At 41.2% G+C, this 23,629-nt stretch overlaps 1 protein-coding gene across 1 annotated transcript in view; it reads left to right on the forward strand.

The window, feature by feature from the left end:
- The first annotated feature begins 562 nt into the window (after positions 1-562).
- The window catches only part of CHD8 (chromodomain helicase DNA binding protein 8), a 62,596-nt gene continuing 39,529 nt past the window's right edge, over positions 563-23,629 (forward strand). Inside the window, 3 exon segments of the mRNA XM_036030787.1 lie at positions 563-737; positions 21,037-22,093; positions 22,915-23,283. Of these exon segments, the coding sequence (XP_035886680.1) occupies positions 21,248-22,093; positions 22,915-23,283 (1,215 nt within the window). The 5' untranslated portion in view covers positions 563-737; positions 21,037-21,247.

Genomic DNA, 23,629 nt, shown 5'->3' on the forward strand with positions numbered 1-23,629 from the left:
ATATCCTGAGTAAGGTTACTACAACGGATTATTCCAGGAACTGGGAAAACCTATTATCTTTCTAAGAACTCACTTTTGCTTTTATTTGGTAAGATCACTTCACTCCTATGAGAGGGGGTGATGATTGCTGGTAACTGCATTCAGCATTATCCAGAGTTTCTCTCCATCTGCTTATATAAAGAAGATTATGTTGGAGCTCGACCTAAGCAGTTCCACAGAACGCCAAAAACAGCTCCAATTTCTTAAAGCATTCCCTCCTCCCTGTCCCCAAGGCACCAGCCCAATCCAAGATGGCTTCCCAGAAACAGGTAACTAAATGACTTGACTTAGAGCGCCCCCAAGGGCGGGGGTTAAAAGAAATGCCAAGAAGCCTGAACGCCTGTGAACTGAGCCTTCAGAGGCGAGGTACCGCCGGATTTTATTTTCAATCAGGCATATCTGAGGTTACCTACGTATACTTCCGAGCTTTTTAGGACCTCCCACCCTCGAGAGACTTCCTGGATAGCACTCACACAACCCTGCTGGAAGAGACCAGGCGTCGGCCCTGCTATTGGTGGGTGGGAGAGTCGATGGGCGGAGCCTAGCGAGAACGGACTACTAGCAAGCTTGATTGAGGTGAGGGCTGGCCATGCTCCGCCGGAAGGCCCCTTGTTCTCCAAAAGGGTGAGTGAAAACGCTGGCTGGAAGGGAGGCATTGGGAAACGTTGGCTGGAAAGGAAGCATCGGGACTAGTTCAGGTAGGTTTCCCCTTCCTGCCTCTTCCGCAGTGCTAGTTCAAGGGTCTTTGCATAAAACTAAGCCTCATAGTTTTTGGTCTCAGTAACTCCTCCTCCTCCGCGATCCACCGTCCCCTGCCCGTCCGCCAGTTGTTGAGGGATCAGGTGCAGGGTGATGCTCTGGACTGAACCACTCTCCTTTGTGAGAAGCTGGGGGAAGAGGCCGGCCGCTGGCCGCGGGGCCCGAGCTACGCCGAGCCGCGAAGGGATCTGCCCCGACGGCTGTGGAGTTTTAGGGCTTGTCACTGCATTCCTGGGCGTGGCGTAGGTTTGGGGGCAGCTCCTTGTTCTCCTTGTTTCTTCCAAGGAGGCAAAACTCCCCGGCTCCTTTTGGTTACTCCGTACTTTGGACTCAGAAGCGGGAGGTTAGGGTTTTTGTTTTTTTCATTTTTGGCCCGTGTTTTTGTATTTTAATAATAAAGTTGAGTAGGAACATTTGGGGTAGCCGTGTGCAGACTGTTATACATCATTAGGTGTTGATTTCTGTGGATCTTTGGGAGAGTAGAGAAGGCTTTTGGAGAGTATTTAGAAGTGGTGGGAAAAGAGGAGCTCAAGCCTTGCATCTCCATTGGTAGGCCTGCAGAGCTTTCTGGTTTTCACTTGCATTATGTAAACTCTTCACTGGCAGAAGAACCCTTTCCTTCTATCTCGGAGCGAATACAATTTCTTTATTTACCTGTCTCTAGTGTCGCAGGGAATTTTCCTGTCATTGCAGCAGCTGTGCAAATGCAGCAGTTCCTACCCTTTAAGGGGCAGCCCTGAAGTGAGTCGTCAAAGAAAAGGTGTGTAGTGGAGGTGTACAGATGTTTAGTGGACCATTCTTTTCAATAACTGAGCATAGTTGGGTTAAAAGTGAAAGACCTAGAACTCGATGTGTTTTTCTTTTAAAGAATGTCTCAAACCCAAATCAGAGGAGCTGCATAATTGGTGACTACTACATCCTACCATCACACCAACAGCACAGATTATTTAGTTTTCTGTTCTTCTCAGCCTGTCAGTTCAGTTGGGTTCTCTGGGTTATTCTTCTTACCAGCTGAGGGCCCATCTGGTGTGGGACACTTTCAATACTAGGAGATGAGTTTGTGGTGTGAATAACGTCCTCTGTTAGTTAATTAGATAATGTCTTCTACTGAAGAATTTCTTTTGTATTGGTCACCGAATAGGTTTCAGAACAAATTGTCAACCTCTTAGGACCAGAACATGAGAAGCTTCTCTTCCGAGTATTTTGGAATTGTCCCACCCTGTAAAAGAAAAGAAGAGTTATGATAAGGAAAACAACATTTTCCATTTAAGAAGACCTGGGTTGCAAGAGAGGCATCCCAGTGGGTCTGCAAGGCAGGATGAAGGACACTGGTCAACGACAGGGTAGGCGTGTGTGTGAAGAGACAGGCTTGGTGGGAGGTTTAAAACTGAACTAGCAAAGCAGTAATAGTTTAGGGTAATGGATTTGATGAAGCAACTTACACAATTCACACTTCCCTGGTGTTTGATCTATCCTGTACATCTAGTCTTTTGTCAGTTCTCAAATTGACAATTCATTTAGACATGGATAAAAACTGATAGAAATCTTCTGAGCTGGTTGTGAATCACTGGAAAACATCTTGTATTTCTCAACACAGCCTTCTCTGCAGCACCGCTCGCTGGATGTTAGGGTGGAAGAATCTTGGCATGGTATTAACCACCACTGCAGTGTTTTAGTTGTTAAAGGAAATTTTCACATTTTGTATGAAAGGTGAGCTTCTAATAGGTAAGGTAGAATGGTGAGGGGGATCAGTGTTTAAAGGAAACCATTGCCCATTTCCTTTCAAAAGGGTGAGATTTTGCCCTGGCTGTTTAGCTATGATGGTTGGGGCATTATCTCCATATGCCAAGGCTGTGTGTTTGATCCCCTGGCAGGGCACATAGAATCAACCAATGAATGCAGAAATAAGTGAAAAAACAAATCCACATATCTCTCTGTCTCTCTCTCCCAAATCAATAACTTTTTTAAAGGTGAGATTTTTCTAAGCAAAACTATCACTAAAGATTAATTTGTAGTTGCCAAGAACTGTGCTTGCTTACTGAAAGAGTGAGATTTGATATTCTCATCTCCTTAAAGAGTAATATTTTCAGAGCTTTCAGATAGATGCCAAATGTTTTGAAGGTACAGTTTGTCCAAAGCCCTGCAAGAGTTAAGCTATCTTCTGAGCTTACATGGAGCCTAATACCTCAGGGATAAACAGAAGACAAGTATATTTCTGGACCTTTCACCCTCACCCCTAGAAGTCAGTCCTCTTCTGGAGTTGCATTTGAGCAAATCCCTGGTCTGCAGGCCTTTGCATAGCGTACCCTTACACTATTGTGACCTACCTGTAAGTACTGTACTTGCTATTTTACCTCTAACATTGGATTCTTTGACAGGCTAATGTTTCATATCTTACTCATTTTAACTTTATAGGTCTCCTCTTTAATTAATTTTATATTCTTTTCCTCACAGAGTTGGTGGTCTTCCTTTCATCCTCCCATTATGATTTTGCTCACTTCACTTATTTCTATTCACCGACTTTGTGCCTTTTTGCTTCTGTCTTGATGAGGCCTTTCACTTGAGTACTCAAGTGATAGTTGTATTTCTATATAAAGCTGTTGAATGAACTGTTTACTGTTGCCGAAGCATTTATTTAAGTAGTTATTACATTCTAAATTTTATCCTGAATAAATCTTTTCCTCTTTTAACCTCTCAGTTTTGTTATGTGTGCATATGTATGAAGTTGTAATTTAGCTCTTTTTTTGTGTTTTATAACTTGTTTCTATTGTCTTTAAGATGTTTGTTGTATTTATATTGCACAATAAGTCTGCCTCTTCGTAGTTACTGGATGTTTTAAATTCAAACCACAAAGTATGTTAGTCTCTGAGATTTCTCATTACACTGTTCTGTAGTGTGTGTGTGTGTATCCCTTTTATTATCCATTACTTTCTGTCCTTCACCACGTTCTTGGTTGTTTAATTAAACAAAATGGTCAATTTTAAAATATCTTAATTCTTGCCTTCACATTACAGCAGGTGACTTTTAAAAATAAAATACTTAATTTTCTACCCCTAATGTATGTTACATGATAATCAAAATCCAGCAAGCATAAACAGAAACTAGACTGGCATAGATAATTGCTGTACATTCACTTTCAGCAGGGATGCATCCAAGAATATATTCTAAAGAGTGCAACCTAGACAACACACTAGCCTCTTTAATGTCAGACTATCTAAGTATATTCTTATTAGTTTGTTTGCAAAGAGTTCCCAGAACATCATACTCACTCCTATTCAAACAAAAATACACAAAAAATTTTCAAAGAAAATCAAGGATTTTTCTAAAAGTATTTACTCTTGAGCATAATTATTAAGAAATTACTGGGTTTGTCATTGAAAGAATGAAACATCCCTGGTTTTATTTCCTCTGTATATTTCCAGAGAAGTTCATTGTGTATGACTTCATTTTATTTGGCATTTTCCAACATTATTTCATTTAAAAAAGGTAATTAAGTGGCATGCTACTCAAATTACTAGGTAATAATAGGACTGTGCTTCTTTTCTCCACTGTATGTCAGTACAGTAAGTGTAATAGTTCTAATTCTTTTGATAATGTCCCAGTATGCCAGTAATTAGCAATTCTGTAATAACACTTTTTGTTTTGAGAGTCTGTAATTCTCCTAAAACTATGTCAGTACTTTTCTGAGAAAGGAAGTATATTAACGTAATTCTTCTTTTTTAAAGATTTTATTTACTTTTTGAGAGGGGAAGTGAGGGAGAAAGAGAGGGAGAGAAACATCAATGTGTGGTTGCCTCTCACACACCCCCTACTGGGGACCTGGCCCACAACCCAGGCATGTGCCCTGACTGGGAATTGAACCTTTGGTTCACAGGCTGGTGCTCAATTCACTAAGCCATACCAGCCAGGGCAGACTTTTTTCTTTTAATTTATTTTTAGAGAGAGGGAAAGGGAGAAAGAGAGAGAAACATCGATGTGTGGTTGCCTGGTGCCCCCTATTGGGGGCCTGGCCCTCACCTCAGGCATGTGTGGTGACTGGGAATCAAACTGGTGACCCTTTGGTTCTCAGGTCAGCACTCAACCCACTGAGCCACACCAGCTAGGGCTTAATTCTTATGTGAGAGAGAGAATTTCAAGAGCTATAAAGTCTCAGGTTTCTTAAATTGTCTTTCACTGTCATTATAGAAACCTTTGGGATATCCAAAGGGGTTTTTTTTCCCCCCATTACATACTTTGGGAGTCCACTACCTGTTTGGGAATTATTCCTTTGGGACATAGTTTTCAGAAGTACATTGTCCCCTTAATGATACGGGAATTTCTTTTTGATAAGTTCTAGAAGAAACCAATGATTTCAGTAGTTGGGTTGCCTATTGAGAGCCCAAATCATAGCAAGATTTTATAATAGAATGTTTTTATAAGATATATATCTGCCTAAATAAACTGAATGACTGGGAACATTTTTCTGGATTTTTGAATAGGGGCTACCAAGTTACATGAATACTGAACTTTTTACTCAGTGTTTTCTTCTTCATTGCTTCTACTCAGTACTCAGTTATTCTCTTTTTTTACCCCTTGTCTGGGCAGTGGGGCACATGAGACTGCTGTTTATTAACGCATCAATTCTCCTGTAAAATGTAGTGCTTTTGACTGTTTTTCTGGTATGTCTCCTATAGGGGCAATCTTTTTCATGAGGCCTTACATGTAGGTAATGGTCACTTCCACTCACTGCTCTCCTGAAAGCCATGGGAGCTGAAAGTTGAGGCAGCTGGATCGAGCTACCAAGGGGCAGCCTGGTTAGTTGGGAAACTAGGTTCCCACGAGTAGGTATCGTGAAGTAAATGGAATAGTGTGAGCTAGGCACCAGCATCATTCCTGCAAAGATGAAAAATGACTAACTGAATTACCTGGATGTTGCCCTAGACACCAGTGTTGGTTGAAATCTTTTCCATGGTTTTGAGGCTAAAGGGCTGTACTACTCAGCACAGTATTGCTGGAGTCCTTTCATCCTGGCCAGTAGTGCTGCACTTGTAATTGTGAAACTTTTACATCTGTTTCAGTATCTCACCATTCTGTTTAGCAGATTAGCTCAGCCAAGTCTCGAGGGAGTAATTTTGCTTTGAGAGAAAACTTTATTGGTAAACTTTTAAATTATTGGAGAATAAACTCCTTTTTATTTGCCTACTGTGTGCCAAACATTGTACATTATCTTTTAATCTTCAGAATAATCCTGAAATGTATGTGATATTAGCTTCATTTTATGGAAGAGAGGAAAATAAGACAGTGAGGGCAGGTAACTTAACTAGGAGTAGGACTCTGGTCTGTTGGACTCTAAGCTCCATCCATTATCCATCCTCCCCCTATTTAAAAGTTCAGTGCTGACTCCTGTGCAGAAGTGTCTTTGTCCACAACATGAGACAAGTAGGCATCGAGTAGCCTGTTAAAGGCTGTACCTGTGGCAGCTGTAGAACCTTGAGAATGTAAAATTTCTTTTTGTCTTTGTATCTCTGTTAAAAGGCAAATATAATAATTTGTTTCTCTTAACTTAGTTATCTTGAAGACAAGATTATGTGAAATACTTTAAGCTCCACAGAGGAAAATCACTTGGTCAGTCTTGCAAATAACTATTTTTTAACCAAGGCACATCAAACTGGCACACTAAATTTTCATTAGTCCCATGTCACTAGGGTGATTTTTGTGCCTTGAGGCACAGGTGTGGTAACAGTGCTTTATAATGTTTCTCCTTCTGCAGCCACACACACCTTTGTAACATAAATGTTGCAAGGAAAACAATCCCTCCTGAATAAAATATTTATATTTTTCTGTTAGACTGAACAAATGTATGTAATGGCCCAGTTAAAGGAGAGCATGTGAGAGTGGTGTGCGAGAGCATAACGAGGACCAGGACTTGTGTCGGATGACCAAAAGCATCATCAAATACAAGGATATATTGATCCAGTTAGATGTTCCTCATCCAGAACCCAGAGTATTAGCATCACCTTGGTGACCACGGGCAGAGAAAAGGAACCTCTCCAGATCCAGTCTAACGTGTCCTAAAGGTATAAGGATTAGCTCTTATTTTCTGTTTCAGACTCAGACCAAAACTCTGAGGTTTTACTGGGGGGGAAAAAATCAATAACGAGTCTGACTTAAAAATAAATGCATGCTCTATTTTCAAGTCATGTGGATATAGTGTAATCCATTTGCTTCTTGACACAGCTTTAAATTGGCCACCACTGAGGCTTTATGGGCCCAAGCCTAAAGGAGATGACTGAAATTTCATTGCTTCCAACAGTGATTATCACACTATAGAAAATAGTTTAAGTGTATTACCTGTAGCCCCTTTTGCTAAATGTAAAAGCTGTGTCTGCTGCAGGTCCTAAAAAGTGAAGATGCTGATAATTTTTTAATGCCTCTTCTCAGTGTCCCTGGTGGGAAATGTGCCACTGCCCTTTGTTACTATCTCTGCAGTCTCGGGGAAGCCCTTACTTTTGCTCAGAAACCTCCCCATTATCTCTCCACAGCCTCACTCCCACAAACCTTTGGTTGAAAGTTGAAAATGCATCCCTTCAACAAATGTACACTGAAAGTCCATTACCACCTCATAAACAAAGGGCATGTTGTAATGAACCAGTCACACACAGCTCTTGCCCATGTGGAACTTGCATTCTGTTGTACTATGGGGGGGGCATCAAACAATTAATTACTCCATAATCAATCTCTACTACAAAAAAGAAGTTATGGATGTTACAAGACAATTTATAATAGGGGCATGTAACCTATGGCATAGTATAGTAGAGAGGTTAAGATTGTGACTTCTGAAGCCACACTGCCTAAATTTGAATCTGGCACCACTTTTCACTAGCTGTGGGATGTTGGGCAAATTACTTATCTTTCTATGCCTCAGTTTCCTCATCAATAAAATAACAGATAGTTATTTCAGGCTTAAGAAAATGAAATAGGTTTATCTACAGAGTCTGTCACAAATAATGCCCTTTTTAATTATAAAGTCTTTTATATTTTTATTTTTAAATTTTATTTATTTATTTTTAGAGAGAGGAGAAGGGAGGGAGAGAAACATCAATGTGTGGTTGCCTCTTGCATGCCTGCAACTGGAGATTTGGCATGCAACCCAGGCGTGTGCCCTGACTAGGAATCAATCCAGTGACCCCCCAGTTCACAGGCCGGCATTCAGTCCACTGAGCCACACCAGCCAGGGCACAAAATCTTTCATTACAAAATCATAAGCATGTACTTCTGTCACATAACAATATCACCAGTACACCATTTGGCATTTTAGGTGAAGTGGTCAAATTAAAACTGTAAATTATGACACCCATATCATTACCCTACCAACCCACACTCAAGCAGGCATTACTTCTGCTGGACTCTTGTTATTTGTATTGTTTAGAAGAGTAGAAGAATACCTGATATGTAATGCAAACTGCATAAATTTGGTTGTATTTTGTATGGGAAATCAGGGAAAGCTTTTTTTGAAATGTTGAAATGAGCTTTGAAGGATAAGTAAAAATTAAATAGGCAGGAATGGAAGGGAACCAGTTAGAAGGTAGTTGCACTAGTTCAGGGAAATGAGGATGGTAAATTGATCCAGAATGGCAATAGAGGCAGAAGTGGATAGATCGGAGGGATATTTAGGAGGTAAAGGTAGGATTTACAGGTGTTAGATATAGGTGGTAAGGAAGAGGGTCTTTGGTCCCTGCAGCCAGGACTGAATAGGGGATGCTGGAGGGTGATTACCATCTTTGTGTATGTGTGTGCATGGTGGTGGGGATGGAGGAAGCAAGAGAGACTACCAAGGAATCAAACTTCCTAAGGTCATAGGTCCCTTGTACAAGGGAAAGCTGGACAAGTAGGTCAGCCGAGGAGATTGGACAGACTACCAAGAAGAGCTGTTGAGTAAGTAAATGGATATACAGGTCTGGAAATAGAAATGAGAGATAATAAGTATATAGATAATTTGGTGGAAAAAATAATAATAATTGACATCATGACTCCGAATTAGACATTCTTGAAAAGTATAGAATGAGAAATAAAGAGGGCTCTAGGACCAAAGCTTTGTGAATTTCAACAGTTAAAGGCTGGTAGAGGAAAAGAATAGCAAAGGAGAAGTGACCACAGAGGTAGAAGAGAAACCAGAAAAGTATCATGTCCTGGAAGCCACCCAGAAAAAGTATTTGAGGGTGTGGCTGCTTTTTCTAAAATCTTTATAGCCCTTCCTTGGATCCCTGAGAGTCTTAATTTGGGTCTCTTACCATTCAAAGTTGTATACTAGTGGTTTAGAACATCTATAGCAGGTTTAGACTGATCAAAGCTTGAACATGATCTTTAGACTCTAGAATCTAAAGTGTAGTTTTCCTGTGTGCCTTAAGTTAGATTTAATATAAAGGAAGAGAGTGAGAGTATATATTCAAGCTTGTAGGAATTAGCCTGCTGAAATTAACAGATTATTTTGGAGACCATTAATCTGAGAGGTGATCCCCAATAAAACTGATTAGGCAGACACACTGGCAAAAATTTTTCCCCAACTGTCTATCTAGCAACATTTGTTGAGTACTTCCTAGGGCATAGTAGTTATATGCCAAATACTGTGTTAGATGTTTCATTAATCCTAATTAGTGGCCCTATAACATAACCCTCCTTTGTTGAGAGGATTGAACAGGAATCAAAAAGGTTAGTATACTTGGTGGGATAAAGATCTGAACATACATCCCTCTGACTTGAAAGCCCATAGTACCTCCATATGCAAATATATATAAAATACAAAAGAGAAGATAATTTTTAAAACAAAGGTTTTATTTATTTATTTTTAGAGAGAGAAGGAGGGATGGAGAAAGAGAGGGAGAGAAACATGGACATAAAAGGGACACATTGATTTGGTTGCCTCTTGTAAGCCCCCAGTTGGGGGCCCAGCCTGCAACCCAGGCACATGCCCTGACCAGGAATCGGACCAGCAACCTTTTAGTTTATAAGCGCGATGCCCAGCCCACTGAGCCACACCAGTCAGGGCAAAGATAACTATTGTTTATTTAACCCAATATACCCAGAATATTACAATTTCTTTTTTGCCTTTTCATATTTTTTATTTTTAACATCTTTTGTTGATTGTGCTATTATAGTTGTCCCATTTTTTCCTCCCCTTTATTCCCCACCCGCACTCCCCACTTTAGTTCATGTTTGTGGGTTGTACATGTAAGTTCTTTGACTTCTCCATTTCCTATACTATTCTTAACCTCCACTCTCTATTTTGTACCTACCATTTATGCTTCTTATTCCCTGTACCATTTCCCCCACTCTCCCCCTTCCCTCTCCCCACTGATAACCCTCCATGTGATCTCCATTTCTGTGATTCTGTTCCTGTTCTAGTTTGCTTAGTTTGTTTATTTAGGTTCAGTTGTTGATAGTTGTGAGTTTGTTGTCATTTTGTTGTTCATAGTTTTTATCACCTTTTTCTTAGATAAGTCCCTTTAACATTTCATACAATAAGGGCTTGGTGACGATGAACTCCTTTAAATTGACCTTATCTGGGAAGCACTTTATCTGCCCTCCCATTCTAAGTGATAGCTGTGCTGGATAGAGTAATCTTGGATATAAGTCCTTGCTTTTCATAACTTTGAATACTTCTTTCCACCCCTTTCTTGGCTGTAAGGTTTCTTTTGAGAAATCAGCTGACAGTCTTTTGGGAACTCCTTTGTAGGTAACTGTCTCCTTTTCTCTTACTGCTTTTAAGATTCTCTCCTTATCTATAATCTTGAGTAATGTAATTATGATGTGCCTTGGTGTGTGCTTCCTTGGGTCCAACTTCTTTGGGACTCTCTCAGCTTCCTGAACTTTCTGGAAATCTATTTCCTTTACCAGATTGGGAAAGTTCTCCTTCATTATTTTTTTAAATAAGTTTTCAATTTCTTGCTCTAACTCTTCTCCTTCTGACACCCCTATGATTTGGATGTTGGGATGTTTGAAGTTGTCCCAGAAGTACCTAAGCCTCTCCTCATTTTTTTAAATTCTTGTTTCTTCATTCTGTTCTGGTTAAATGTTTCTTTCTTCCTTCTGCTTCAAACTGTTGATTTGAGTCCCAGTTTCCTTCCCGTCACTGTTGGTTCCCTGTACATTTTCCTTTATTTCACTTTTCATAGCCTTCACTTTTTCCTTTATTTTGCTACCATGCTCAGCCATTTCTGTGAACATTGTGATTACCAGTGTTTTGAACTGTGCATCTGATATGTTGGCTCTCTCTTCATCACTTAGTTCTATTTTTGTTGCTTTGATCTGTTCTTTCATTTGGGCCATATTTTTTTGTCTTGGCAGTCCTGTTACAAAGTAAGAGGCAGAGCCTTAGGTATTTGTCAGGTTGGGGCAAACTCGGGCTGTGCTGTGGTACTGTATGTGGGGGAGGGGTCCGAGAGGGAACAGTGCCACTTTCCTGAGCACTTTCTCTCCCGCTGCTGCAACCCCCACAGGTTTTTTTAGTCAGAGGTTTTGAGGCTATATTTCCCGGCATTGGAACCCTGGTTTTCGTGGTCTGTCTCACTCCCCAATTGCTCCTCCTGGTTCATCCACATGCAAGTGTGGGACAGCCAGGTCTGCTAACCGCAGCCTCATCTGGTCTACCACCTGCTGCCTCACCTGCCCGGTCCTCCAGTCACCACCTTGCCTCGAGTCCTCTCTACCTGACTGCCAGTCTCTGACCCTCCTACGGGTCTGGATGAATGTTTCTTTTTTAAAGCTTTCATTGTTGGACTTCCATACAGTTCAATTTTCTAGCAGTTATGGTTATTTTTGTTTTTAAATTTGTTGTTGTCCTTACTTTTTATTGTACGAGGAGGCAAAGTATATCCATCTATGCTGCCATCTTGGCTGGAAGTCTAATTATTCTTAAAATGTTCTTTAAAATGCTATGAAAGCTCATATCAGACTGATAACGTTTGGCTTGACAATGAAAAGTAGGACCAAGAAGGTTTTCAACCATTAAATACAATGAAAAAAAGGAAAAAAATAAATCCATAGATATTTAAAGTTCTTATATTATTGGACGTTTTGCTTTGTTCATTATAATTGATCACTCTTTCCCCCTGCAAAGCTCTGCTCTCTGCCTCTGTGACATTGCCCTCTCTGCTTCCCTAGCTTTTCCTTCTCCAGCTGCTTGGTAGGTGTATCTTATTCTGATTCTTAAATCCTGATGTTCTCCTGGGTTCTTCCTTAGTTTTTCTCACTCTACATGAAAAACTCTCAAGAATTGGGGTTCCAGCTAAGTGTTTTGTGTAGTCTTTATAGCATTTAAAACATTTTTTTCATTTTTTTATTGTGCAGTGTACATTTAAAACGTAGAATATTTACGTAAAACTCTTATTTCTGGCTTTTGAAAAATCTGAAGTTCTTGCTCAACCTTGGATGTGCATTTCCATATGGCAGCACTTAACTCTAGCTGGCAGCAGCAACTTCTTGGAATGGACATGGGTTCTCCAGTTCTTCACAGACCCCAGCATTCTCTGTTGTCTCCCCAACAGTATTAATGCAGTTTTTTTTATACTTTCTTTGGTCTTCACACTCCCTGGGCGATCTTTACTCTCAAAACTACCATTTAGATACTGGTGACTCTAAACCTGTCATCAGGTCAACGATTACAGTTGTACATCCAACCTCCTATTGAATATCACTACTTGGCATAATATAGGTAACTCAAACTCGACATGGTTGAAGTCATCTTTGCCTCTACACTCCAAATTCTACTAATTTTTATCCCATAAGTATACTTGGCTCTGTCCCTTCCTTCCCATCAATACTTTTTGAACCACATTGCTATGATTCAGGCCCTAATCATCTTGTTAGGATCCTTCTTTGCAAACCTTAAAAATCATCTTTTGGCTAACTCAAGCAGAAAGGGAATTTATTAGAAGGCTATTGTATGGTTCACAAAATCAACAGGAATGCTAGAGCACCTGGTTTAGAAAGTGATCTAAAACCAAGAGAGATTAGAGAAATGAAGAACATGGTCAAGGTCACACCACTGAACATTCTGTTTAAGAAGCTGAATGTTGTCTAACTCCTTGGTTCTGGGTCTTTGCATTACCTCTTCAAAGTCAAAATTCCCCTAAGAAGTGTCCAGTTTAAGTAGCCTAGGTCTCATGTATACTTTGTCTCTGCCAGGAAGAGAGGGTGGGACCTCCCATCCCCCAACTCCCTGGCTGTATAGTGGGAGGTAATATCTGGCCTCGCATTGAAGACTCTTAACGGGCCTATTCCCCCAGTATAGGAAGGGTGCTTTTGGTTGCTGGGCAGAAAGAAAATCAGCAAATATCTAGTGTACAACCCTTCTTGGGACTACCATAGCAGCCTCCTAACTACTTCTGTGTCCTCTGCCCCCTCATCCTCCAAATCTATTCTGTATCTAACAGTCAGAGTTAGCTAACCAAAATGCAATTCCAATCACATCATTCCCTGTTTCAGTGGCTCCTCATCTACTTTTAAGAAAATCCTTTGCCCTGACTGGTGTGGCGCAGTGGGTTGGGCATCGTCCCACAAACGGGATGGTTGTTGAATGGTTGCAAGTCGAGTCCCAAGTCATGGCACATGCTTGGGATTGCTGGCCAGTCTCCAGTTGGGGACCAATCACTGTTTATCTCCTACTCTTTCTCCCTCCCTTCCCCTCTGTCTAAAATAAATAAAGTTGTTTTTTTTTTTTAGATTTTATTTATTTTTAGAGAGGGAAGGCAGGGAGAAAGAGAGAGAGAGAGAGAGAGAAACATCAATGTGCACTTGCTGGGGGCCGTGGCCTGCAACCGAGGCATGTACCCTGACTGGGACTGTCTGCTACATGTTTCATATTGTTTCTCATTGCTGTGCTTTATTTTGTCTTTCCTTTTACCATTTTTGCTGCCTGAATACCCTTTCCTGTAGCCTAGGAGTTACCTTCCCTAGTTAACTCCTCGTCCATTAAGAAACTACTTCCTTGATACCTTATCTTATTAAGTTATTAAGTTCCTTTCATCTGTTTCTGTAATAGCCCCTGCTTATTTCATTGCATCATGTATCACCGTGTATTGTAATTGTTTACATTTGTCACTACTGTCATAATCCCTACTCTTTACCCTCTCCCCACATATACTCAAATAAACTCCTACATATTGTGAGTTCTTTGAGGGTAGAGGTCATGCCTATTCATCTTTGGTTTTCTAATAATACTTCATTACTTGGTATATCATATGCTCAGTACGTGATAAAATAATAAAGAATAAGTTGTCTTTTTTCCTAGTTTATAAGTGTATATCTGGAAGAATAGTGGAAAATAAGACTGGAAAGGCAAAAGGTGTTCTTAAGATTTATGTGTTAAGTGACAGGGAACCTTTGAAAGGTTTTAAGCCAGAAACTGATTTGGCCCTACTGTATTTTAGGGAATTAATCTGGTAATAGAATGGATTAGTTATGAGGCGCTTACACGAGGAACTAAATAAATGAGGAGGCAGCAGAAACAGAAGAGTCAGAATATATGAATCCTAACTTTGCCACTTAATTTCATAGTTGAATCATTCTACTCTCTAAGCGTCAGTTTTCTCATCTGTACAAGAGGGCAGACTTCGTATGATTGCCGAAGTCTTTGCCAGCTCCAGAGTTTGGCCCTGATATATTGCAGGCATCAATGGGACTTGACAAATGACTGGATGGTGGATATAGGAGAAGGTTTCAGAGACACCTTTGAGGTCTTGAGCCTGAGAGAATAGGAAAACAGTATTGCTGTTTACAGGCACGGTAATGGAGTGTTCCTAGCAGTAGTGGTAATGCTAGGATGTTTAAAAATAGGAGATCTACAGCCAAGTTGATCCACTTCCTCGTTGGTGTTCCAGAGTACAGAATATAGGATTTCAATGTTGAGAATGGTTACATTTCAGGGGAAACATGGTGGGGAAGTCAGCAACTGTTTTTAATAACAGTTTACTTTGGGGGATTTAAGCATGCATCATTCTGGAGTTGACTAGTCTCATTGGGAATGAGTGGTGTCAAGTGGCATTGCAAAGTGGACACTAGCTAGTATGTCAAAGAAGCTGAGTTTCAATGGAAATGAAGTGGGGGTAGACCACCAGGTTTTGAGGTGAAGAGTTGGGTGTGCGGTTTGGAGGGGTGGTGGCTGAGAATTGTTAGAGGGCTCCTGGAAAGAGGTAACTGCTGCCCCCCCCCCCCCCCCCCCCGGGTTGGAGTGTCAAGAATGCAAACCAGTATTTGGAGTTGTGGCAGAAGGAGTGTTTTATGTTTTAAGAGTAAAAAGGCCCTGTGTTCATCAACTGGGCAGCCTCACTCCCATGATGAAGGGAAGATGTGGCCCCTTTCAATGGATGGGCTAAGGTGTAGTCACTACAGCAGAGGGTTTGACAGGGCTGCTAGAAGGCACGGAATTCAGGGGGAGGCAGAGTTGGCCTAGTGTGCAACCCTCCTTCCTGAGTTTATACTCTTCAGTGTGCAGAATACAGTGTAGGTTTTAGGGGATTTAATCCCTAGGACTAGTTTCTTACAGCAAGAGACCGGTCCTCTGGCCAGGCCCCCTTTTTTTTTTTTTTTTTTTTCCCAAGCAAGCTGCAGGCTTGCCTCGGCCCTAGAAACCGGATAGGCCTCTCCGTGCGCTCTCAAACTAACTCGCGGTGGCGGGGGAGGGGGAAGCTTTCTCAAGTCCCACCCTTAGGGCTGTTTAGCGTTTGTGCTTTCCTGGTGATTGGCAGTGTAGTTTAGCCAATCAGGATGCGGGGCGGGCTGGCGCAGCATGGTAGGTTGCGCAGGAGGAGGGGGAACTGGTGCTGGAGAGACAGCGAGAGGGGCGAACCGGCCCCCCCCACACGCTGCTGCAGGTAAAGGCACCTCTCTTCCCCCATGGGGGTGAGGCACAGCTCCTTTTCTCCTTCTGGGCTTGTTGGCCTTCTAGTCTGTAGCTTCCGCCCTAACATTGCTCCCACCCGGGCATCCACACCCCCCACCCCCCGCATCTTCCCGTCTTGGCCATCCCCACTCTGGAGGGCACCCCGCTAGCTCCCTCCTTCAAGTGCATGTACCTCATCTCCATCTTGGGGCTCCAGTTGCCAGAAATTACCCATCTCTGCTGTATGGGCCTTACTGGCACCAACCCCGGCAGTATGAGCAGGTAATGTACCCGGGTCCCCGCCACCCCCACCCCCCACCCCAGTCGCGTTTCTCTGTTCAAAACCCCTGACTTCCTTACCTTGCCCCTTCCCTTATTTCACATAAGTACATAATTTCTGTAGTTTCTTCTTTACCCCCTGAACATACGTACATGCTTTTAGTTTTCATAATTGCCTATTTTGCTTTTCTTGTTTATTCAGAAGGGTTTACTTTATCAGCCATGTTTGCCCCCAAATGTCCATACCCCTGATTGAGGTGCACTTTTTCCATAAGTAATTGGGAAAACAAAAACAGAGTAGCCACATTTAGCGTGAGAATGGTGAAGATAGAGGAAATGGCCTGAGAGCTCAGTCTTGGGGAAAATCTTCTGAGTGGCTCCAAGTTAAAAGCTCCATCTCTAATGATATGTGTCCTTCCATCCTGATCCCTAGCTGACCCTAAATTGTGATTACATTCTCCTTGGGTGTTTGTTTCCATTTCTTTATAAGATATGGGACCCTTTGGGTCTCAAATGTCTCCACAGTACAGTTTTTAAATCCTCTTTTGAAAATATGTTGGTGATTTTCATTTTAGACTTTTTGATTATTTTTAAGGGATTTCTTATTTAAGCTGCTTCTGAGCATCTTGTGTTTCAATAACATGTTTATGTCTATCTGCAGCTGATTCTCTTGAAAGGATACAGTTTCCAGTAATGATTTATACTTTGAAGTAAAATAGTTTGTTGTTTTCTGAATCTTTGAGCAGATAGAGGTTAAATGGTCATGGGTGGTACGTTGAAAAAGTACATATTACCAAAAAAGGCCTGCATTTGTCAATATGGCATTTGTTCATTATCTTCTAACAGGATGGACAGTACAGAGAAATCTCTAAATGGAGGATGGATGTCTGTAGTTCAGTTTATATAGATTTACCTATTAGACAACTGGATTAATCTCTGTTGCAGTGCTTCTCATCCATCATAAACAATAACTGCTACATTCCCTTCTGAGAGCCCATAAGAAGTCGTATCCCACCACAAAGCTGTTGATAATCCTTCCAAGCCAGGCATGCTGCTTCTTTCTCTGCTCCCCCCATGCCCCTTGTCTTTTATACATCCTCACTAGCCAAGAAGATTTTGTCCAGTTTTACTGACTATAAATAACCTAAACAAGGAGGTGTGTTTTCCCTTTCCATTTGATAAATATAAAATTATGATATTGAATACACATTTCAAACTGCCATTCCTCTCATCCTCCAGTTGAGAATCATTGCTTTGTTGACAAGTATGGGAAGATTGAGATGGAAAAGTATATAGAGTAAAATAAAGTCTTTCATGATTAGACAGAAAAGTTATTGAAATCAGGAAGGGTGAGGAGACATGTAAAATAAGAAAGGGAGAATTGGAACTCTAGATTAAAAAAAAAACAAGAACTATATAAAGGTGAATAAACTAGAATAGCAGTTTAGACTTACATGGAAGGGAAAGAGTAATTACCCCTTTAAGAAGGAGGTGAGATGAGGGGCGATTATATAAAGTATTTCTTAGTTTTAGCTTGCTTGTTATTTGGGGAATATAGGTAAGGTTTTGGATTTTAACCTTAACTGACTAGTTTGTTCCACTTCTCCCTAACTCCTAACCCTCAAGGTTTCTGTCATTAGTTTGGAATTAGTGAGAGTGATTAATTGCAATCATTAACTCTTTTTCCTTTTGAGCATATACATGTGTTTCTCTTTTGGGCAGTGATATGACTTCTTTACCTAAGCACTTTGTTTGGGGTATCTAAGTGCTTCATATATTTGAATGCTTAAACTCTGTTTTTACTACGAAGGTTTGAAGCATGGGATAGAAGAGTATGGTAGGATAGGTCAGATTTGGATGGATACAGCTAAGGTGACCCATAAGTAAGAATAGGAGGAGGAGTGAAGAAAATTGGAGGTATGTTGGGAGAGATTTAATGTTTAGAGAGGCAAGGACAATTTCAAGGTGGGAGTTAGAAAGGAGCAAGAGACTACGATTTTAAAAACATGTACAAGATGAATTAGGTCAGTAGAAGTGCGTTGATGGGGTGAGATTGAAAAGCTGTAAAACTTGGTGGTGGGGCTTTAAGTCAGTGGTGAGGTTTTTTAGATTATTGGGCCCAGACTGAACCAGGAGAAGCAGAAATTGGACCCAAAAACTGGAAAGGGAGAAAAATGATAATTGCATTGATCTTTAGAAACGTATAGTGCTTTAGTCATATTGGGAGTAGGGGGAAAATAAGGAAATATTTCAGAAACTGTTATCTCACTTTTTAGTGGAGAAACACAGCTCTTTCAACCTGGCTGGGTGGCTCAGTTGGTTGGTGTCATCCCGTATATCAAAAGATTGTGGGTTTCATCCCCAGTTGATCCCTGGTCTGTGCAGGAGGCAATTGATGGATGATAGTTCTCTCTCACATTGATGTTTCTCTCATCTTCCCCCAAAATACCCCATGGAAGAAAAAGCAAGTTATAAACTATTGTCAGCATAAACTTCTAGTTAGTGGAAACTTGCATTGTAGTTTTTATATGACACCTAACTTGGATATTTAGTGTAGCTTCTTTTGGATAATGTAGCTTCTCTGGCACTGAATAGGAGGTGAAAGATACTAAGTAGCAGAGCAAGGGCATAACTAGAAAACAGTTGATGGTAGTGTTGAGGAAGTTTATAAAATTATTGAGTCAATTGTTACTTAATGAAGAAACATTGATAACTTTTCTGATTATCATTTTGAGTAGATGGGGCAGGGAATTAGATAGGAGAGGCTGAAACGAGCTGGTGGAATAGTTTACCCAGGAGAGGGAAGTGATAGGGATCCTGCATAACATGTGAAGGGAACACAATTACTGAAGCAAGGGAGATCTTGTTTAACACTGGTGGAGATAACATTCATGCTTTGTAATTTTGACTGATGTGCCAGCTACTGATGAGTCTGTTCTTTTTATCTATTTCTGAGTTTCCAAGATATTTGTCCACATTGCTATATTGTTTTATAAGGATAACTGGAGTGGGTTAAGGAAGAAAAGAAGTTTGGGGGTTGTGGGAAAACTTTCTTGAGTCAAGTTTGTACTGTGTCACTTACAAGTTTCTTCTCTGATGTCTTCTAAAAGTTAGGAGAAGTGGTTTTATCAAGCAAAGCTTTCATGGATTGTCATTCTGACATATTACAAAGAACAGATAAACCATTTTTATATAGTTTATTGCTATTATAATTCCTTTTATTGGTTTTTCCTTTTTCCAACATTTTCATGAACTTGAAACCCCAGATGTGGATTTAGTAAACATGCTTGCAGTTATTGTAGAACAGGTTTTCAAGATGGGAAGCTTTCTACTGTCTCATCTTAGAATCAGGGAATACCATGCAGGGGTGTCTAACCTTTTGACATCTCTGGGCCACACTGGAAGAAGAAGAGTTGTCTTGGGCCACACATTAAGTATGTGAACACTAACAAAAATTGATGAGCAAAAAGAAAAAAAAAGGTTTTAATTACATTTATAATTTTGTGTTGGGTCACATTCACAGCCTTCCTGGGCCACATGTGGGCTGCAGGTTAGACATCCCTGATTAGTGTGTGTAAGGCCTGCATGGTTCATTCCAGATACTGCAAGCAAATATATTAACTCATTAAGTATTTTTTAAGCAGCTACTATATATGATATCCTGCTGGTTCTTTAGGGATCCACAGATAATACATGGTCCCCTATCATCAGGAACTTTTTTTGTCTCTGGGAAGGAGGAGCCGGCCCGCCATATAGGATTGTGCAGGATGTGCATTGAACATATTCATTATCATCATCGATAATATGACAAATTTCCAGCAGAGGGCAGACAAGCATCTTGATGAGCTTTTTAAAATTTGCATGAAGGAACCATTTGGGCCTTCAGAGGTTATGGACAAGACACTTATGTTAGTATAATATAAATACAAGTGCTCTTGATAAGGTGCAAACAGTGCTGTGCTATTTAAAGAAAGGGAAGGGACCAAGTCATCACAAATTGCGCTGTTAAAGGGCCTCACCTTGTAGAGGAGAAGACCTTTGAGGGTGGGAAAGAATTCACCTGGGAGAGATGTTGGGGGTATGGTGGAGGTGTTCAGACAGAAGCCATAGCATAAAAGGCAAAGACATACAGATAAGAATCATGTTAAGGGAACTGTGTTGTTTAGTTGGACTGAAATACAGAGTGTATATATAGGAAGTAATGAGAAAGTTTATATTCTGTCCTGGCTGGCGTAGCTCAGTGGATTGAGCGCGGGCTGTGAACCAAAGTGTTACAGGTTCGATTCCCAGTCGGGGTACATGCCTGGGTTGCAGGCCATGACCCCCAGTAACCGCACATTGATGTGTCTGTGTCTGTCTGTCTGTCTGTCTGTCTCTCTCTCTCCCTCCCTCCCTTCTCTCTCTAAAAATAAATAAATAAAGTCTTAATAAAAAGTTTATATTCCCAACTTTAAACTGGAACTAAAATATAGAATTCTTTGGATCCCTTGCAAAGGAAGTTTTTTCATCTTAAATATGAGAGTGGGGAGGAGATTCAGAACAGAAATACTATATATAGATTGATATGTTAACTAGAATAAAATTTACAAAAACTTCCTGGGTAGTTATATTATAAGCTTAGGAAGATTGTACTATGACCTTGATTAAAGATATAAGGGAAATTTATAAAATACAGTATATTCAGAAACCTTTATCTACAGTCACTGAAATGCTGCTGACAAACTTAGTTCTGCCAGCTTAAGAAATCGAAATAGAATAGAAGGTGAATGACCATAAAATTACCTGATCTCTACCTAAGAATGATAATTGTAAAAAGAAATGGACAAAGAGAGCTGAATGATGTTGACAGATAGAAGCTTCAAAGTGTAGAGGTGTAAGAATCCCAAAAGGGGGTTGGTTTATTTTATTACTACTCTTTTAGTTTCAGTTTTGAAGCAGAAATGTGGGTATTTTCTTCTTTGTCTCTATCCTCAGATTACTTCATATTTTCCTCTTCTTTTATTATTTTGACATGACTTGATAATAAGGGTAGCACCTAAGAAGGAGGAATTTTTCCTGAGCTCACCTACTTTGCTTATTTTTCATTTGTCTTCCCACAACAGGAGTTCCACCATCTTCCTCTGAAGACCTAGCCATCTTGCTCCATGAAGGTCAGGACAATCTGACATGCACTTGTTTCTTGCCTCTTTACCTGAAGAGTAGTCTTCCATTGTGTACATTTTTTCTTAATAGGGGAGGGGAGGGGAGAGCCAGTACCCCCCCTCCCCTTCCCTTCCTAGACCTTGGGGAAGTACCCTCCATTGCTGTCCCAAGATGGCAGACCCCATCATGGATCTGTTTGATGACCCAAATTTATTTGGCCTGGACTCTCTGACTGATGACAGCTTCAACCAGGTCACACAAGACCCCATTGAGGAAGCCCTTGGACTGCCAAGCTCTCTGGACTCCTTGGATCAGATGAACCAAGATGGCGGAGGTGGTGATGTGGGGAATACATCAGCAAGTGACCTGGTCCCCCCACCGGAGGAAACAGCCTCCACAGAACTCCCCAAGGAATCAACAGCTCCAGCTCCAGAATCTTTAACTTTGCATGATTATACCACTCAGCCTGTCAGCCAGGAGCAGCCAGCCCAACCTGTCTTACAGACACCAACGCCAACGTCAGGACTTTTGCAGGTCTCCAAGAACCAGGAGATTCTGAGCCAAGGGAATCCTTTCATGGGTGTCTCTGCCACAGCTGTGTCTTCCAGTAGTGCTGGAGGGCAACCACCTCAGTCAGCCCCTAAGATTGTTATCCTTAAAGCCCCACCAAGCTCCTCAGTCACTGGTGCCCATGTGGCACAAATTCAGGCCCAAGGTATCACCAGCACAGCTCAGCCCTTGGTGGCTGGCACAGCCAATGGTGGAAAAGTCACTTTTACCAAAGTGCTGACCGGCACTCCCCTTCGACCAGGTGTTTCCATTGTCTCTGGTAATACAGTTTTGGCCGCCAAGGTCCCTGGGAACCAGGCTACTACTGTTCAGCGCATTGTCCAGCCCAGCCGACCAGTAAAGCAGCTGGTCCTACAGCCAGTTAAGGGTTCAGCTCCTGCTGGAAACCCTGGGGCCACAGGGCCCCCACTGAAGCCTGCAGTTACACTGACCTCTACACCTACTCAGGTGACTTGAGTGAAAGGGGGAGGTGAATTTTGGTTTAGTAGAGGGCCTAGCAACTCTGAGAGAGAACATATGAGTGCTAGCTCTAGGAAATCCTGTTTAAATTCTGTCTTTGCTATTTAACAGTTGATGTTGACAGCCACATACCTACTGCTTACCAGGTGGAAGCAGTTAGTGTTAACATAGTTTTTTGAATTCTTGCTGATGCTGATCCGGACAGCCACAGCCCCTCTACTTACAGAGCTTCAGTCTGCCAGGCAGGATAGACAAGAATTCACAATAATGTATGCTAGAAAGTTTTATGAGAAACAGGATGCTATGGGAACAAAGAATCATTTTTGGAAAAAAAATATTTATAAGACTAAGAGAAGCTATGTGTACCTTTCCCCTGTTCTTACTACTGAGATTATTGTCCTGCTTTGTTCAATGAAAAGGGCAGTTTCTATTTTAAGAAAATAGAGGCACTCACCTCTGAATAAAGAGTTTGGGAGTGATGGCAGCAGTATCAAGATAAGTAGAATTAGTAGAAATAAAGAGGTGGATTTCAGTTTAGTAAAAATACTTTTGTTCTAATAGAATTCCAAAAAATGGAATGACTGTCTTAGAAGATACCTTCCCATTAGGAATTTTTTCAGAGTAGGCTTGATACCCACGGGGCAGAGGTGTTACAGAAAAGATTCTATCAAGACAGAGGAGGATGAACAAAACGAATTATACTGTTTAATCCCCCTCAGTTTTTATTTTTCAAGGATGAGGAAAACTGGTGTAAATATTTAAGATGTATACCATCCTTTAATGTACCTCTTGCAATTTCCTTTCTTTAGGGTGAATCAAAACGCATCACCCTGGTCCTCCAGCAGCCACAGTCTGGAGGTCCCCAAGGACATCGTGTTGTGCTAGGGAGTCTACCAGGGAAGATAGTGTTACAGGGCAACCAACTAGCAGCCCTTACTCAAGCCAAGAATGCCCAGGGACAGCCTGCCAAAGTAGTAACTATCCAGCTGCAGGTGCAGCAGCCACAGCAGAAAATCCAGATTGTACCACAGCCTCCGTCATCACAGCCGCAACCCCAGCAGCCACCCTCAACCCAGCCAGTGACACTCTCCTCCGTGCAGCAGGCTCAGATAATGGGGCCAGGGCAGAGCCCAGGACAAAGACTTTCGGTACCACTCAAGGTGGTACTACAGCCACAGGTGAGACCTACACAGGAGGGAAAATAGACCTCAGTTCCCTGTTACTGCCCTCAGCAACCACTCATTGTTGAATGTGTGGCCTGTTTAGATTTATACCTTTCAACTGGGATGTAAACTTACTCTTTCCCCCATGGAAATCTTGTTTTAATTATATCATGAAAAGATTTAAGGGTTTTTATTGGGTTGAAATAAGAGGTAATTTATCTGGTATTTGTCTTTGAACCATCTCATTTATAATCTTGTGAAATAAAAATGGTTCTAAATATCTTCATTTGCAAGATAACTAGTCTTAAAGAAGTCAAGTGATTATCACTCCTCCCACCCCCACCCCCCCCATCCCCAGGGA

This window comes from Phyllostomus discolor, chromosome 1 (genome assembly GCF_004126475.2).
Source record: "Phyllostomus discolor isolate MPI-MPIP mPhyDis1 chromosome 1, mPhyDis1.pri.v3, whole genome shotgun sequence".
Lineage (NCBI taxonomy): Eukaryota > Metazoa > Chordata > Mammalia > Chiroptera > Phyllostomidae > Phyllostomus > Phyllostomus discolor.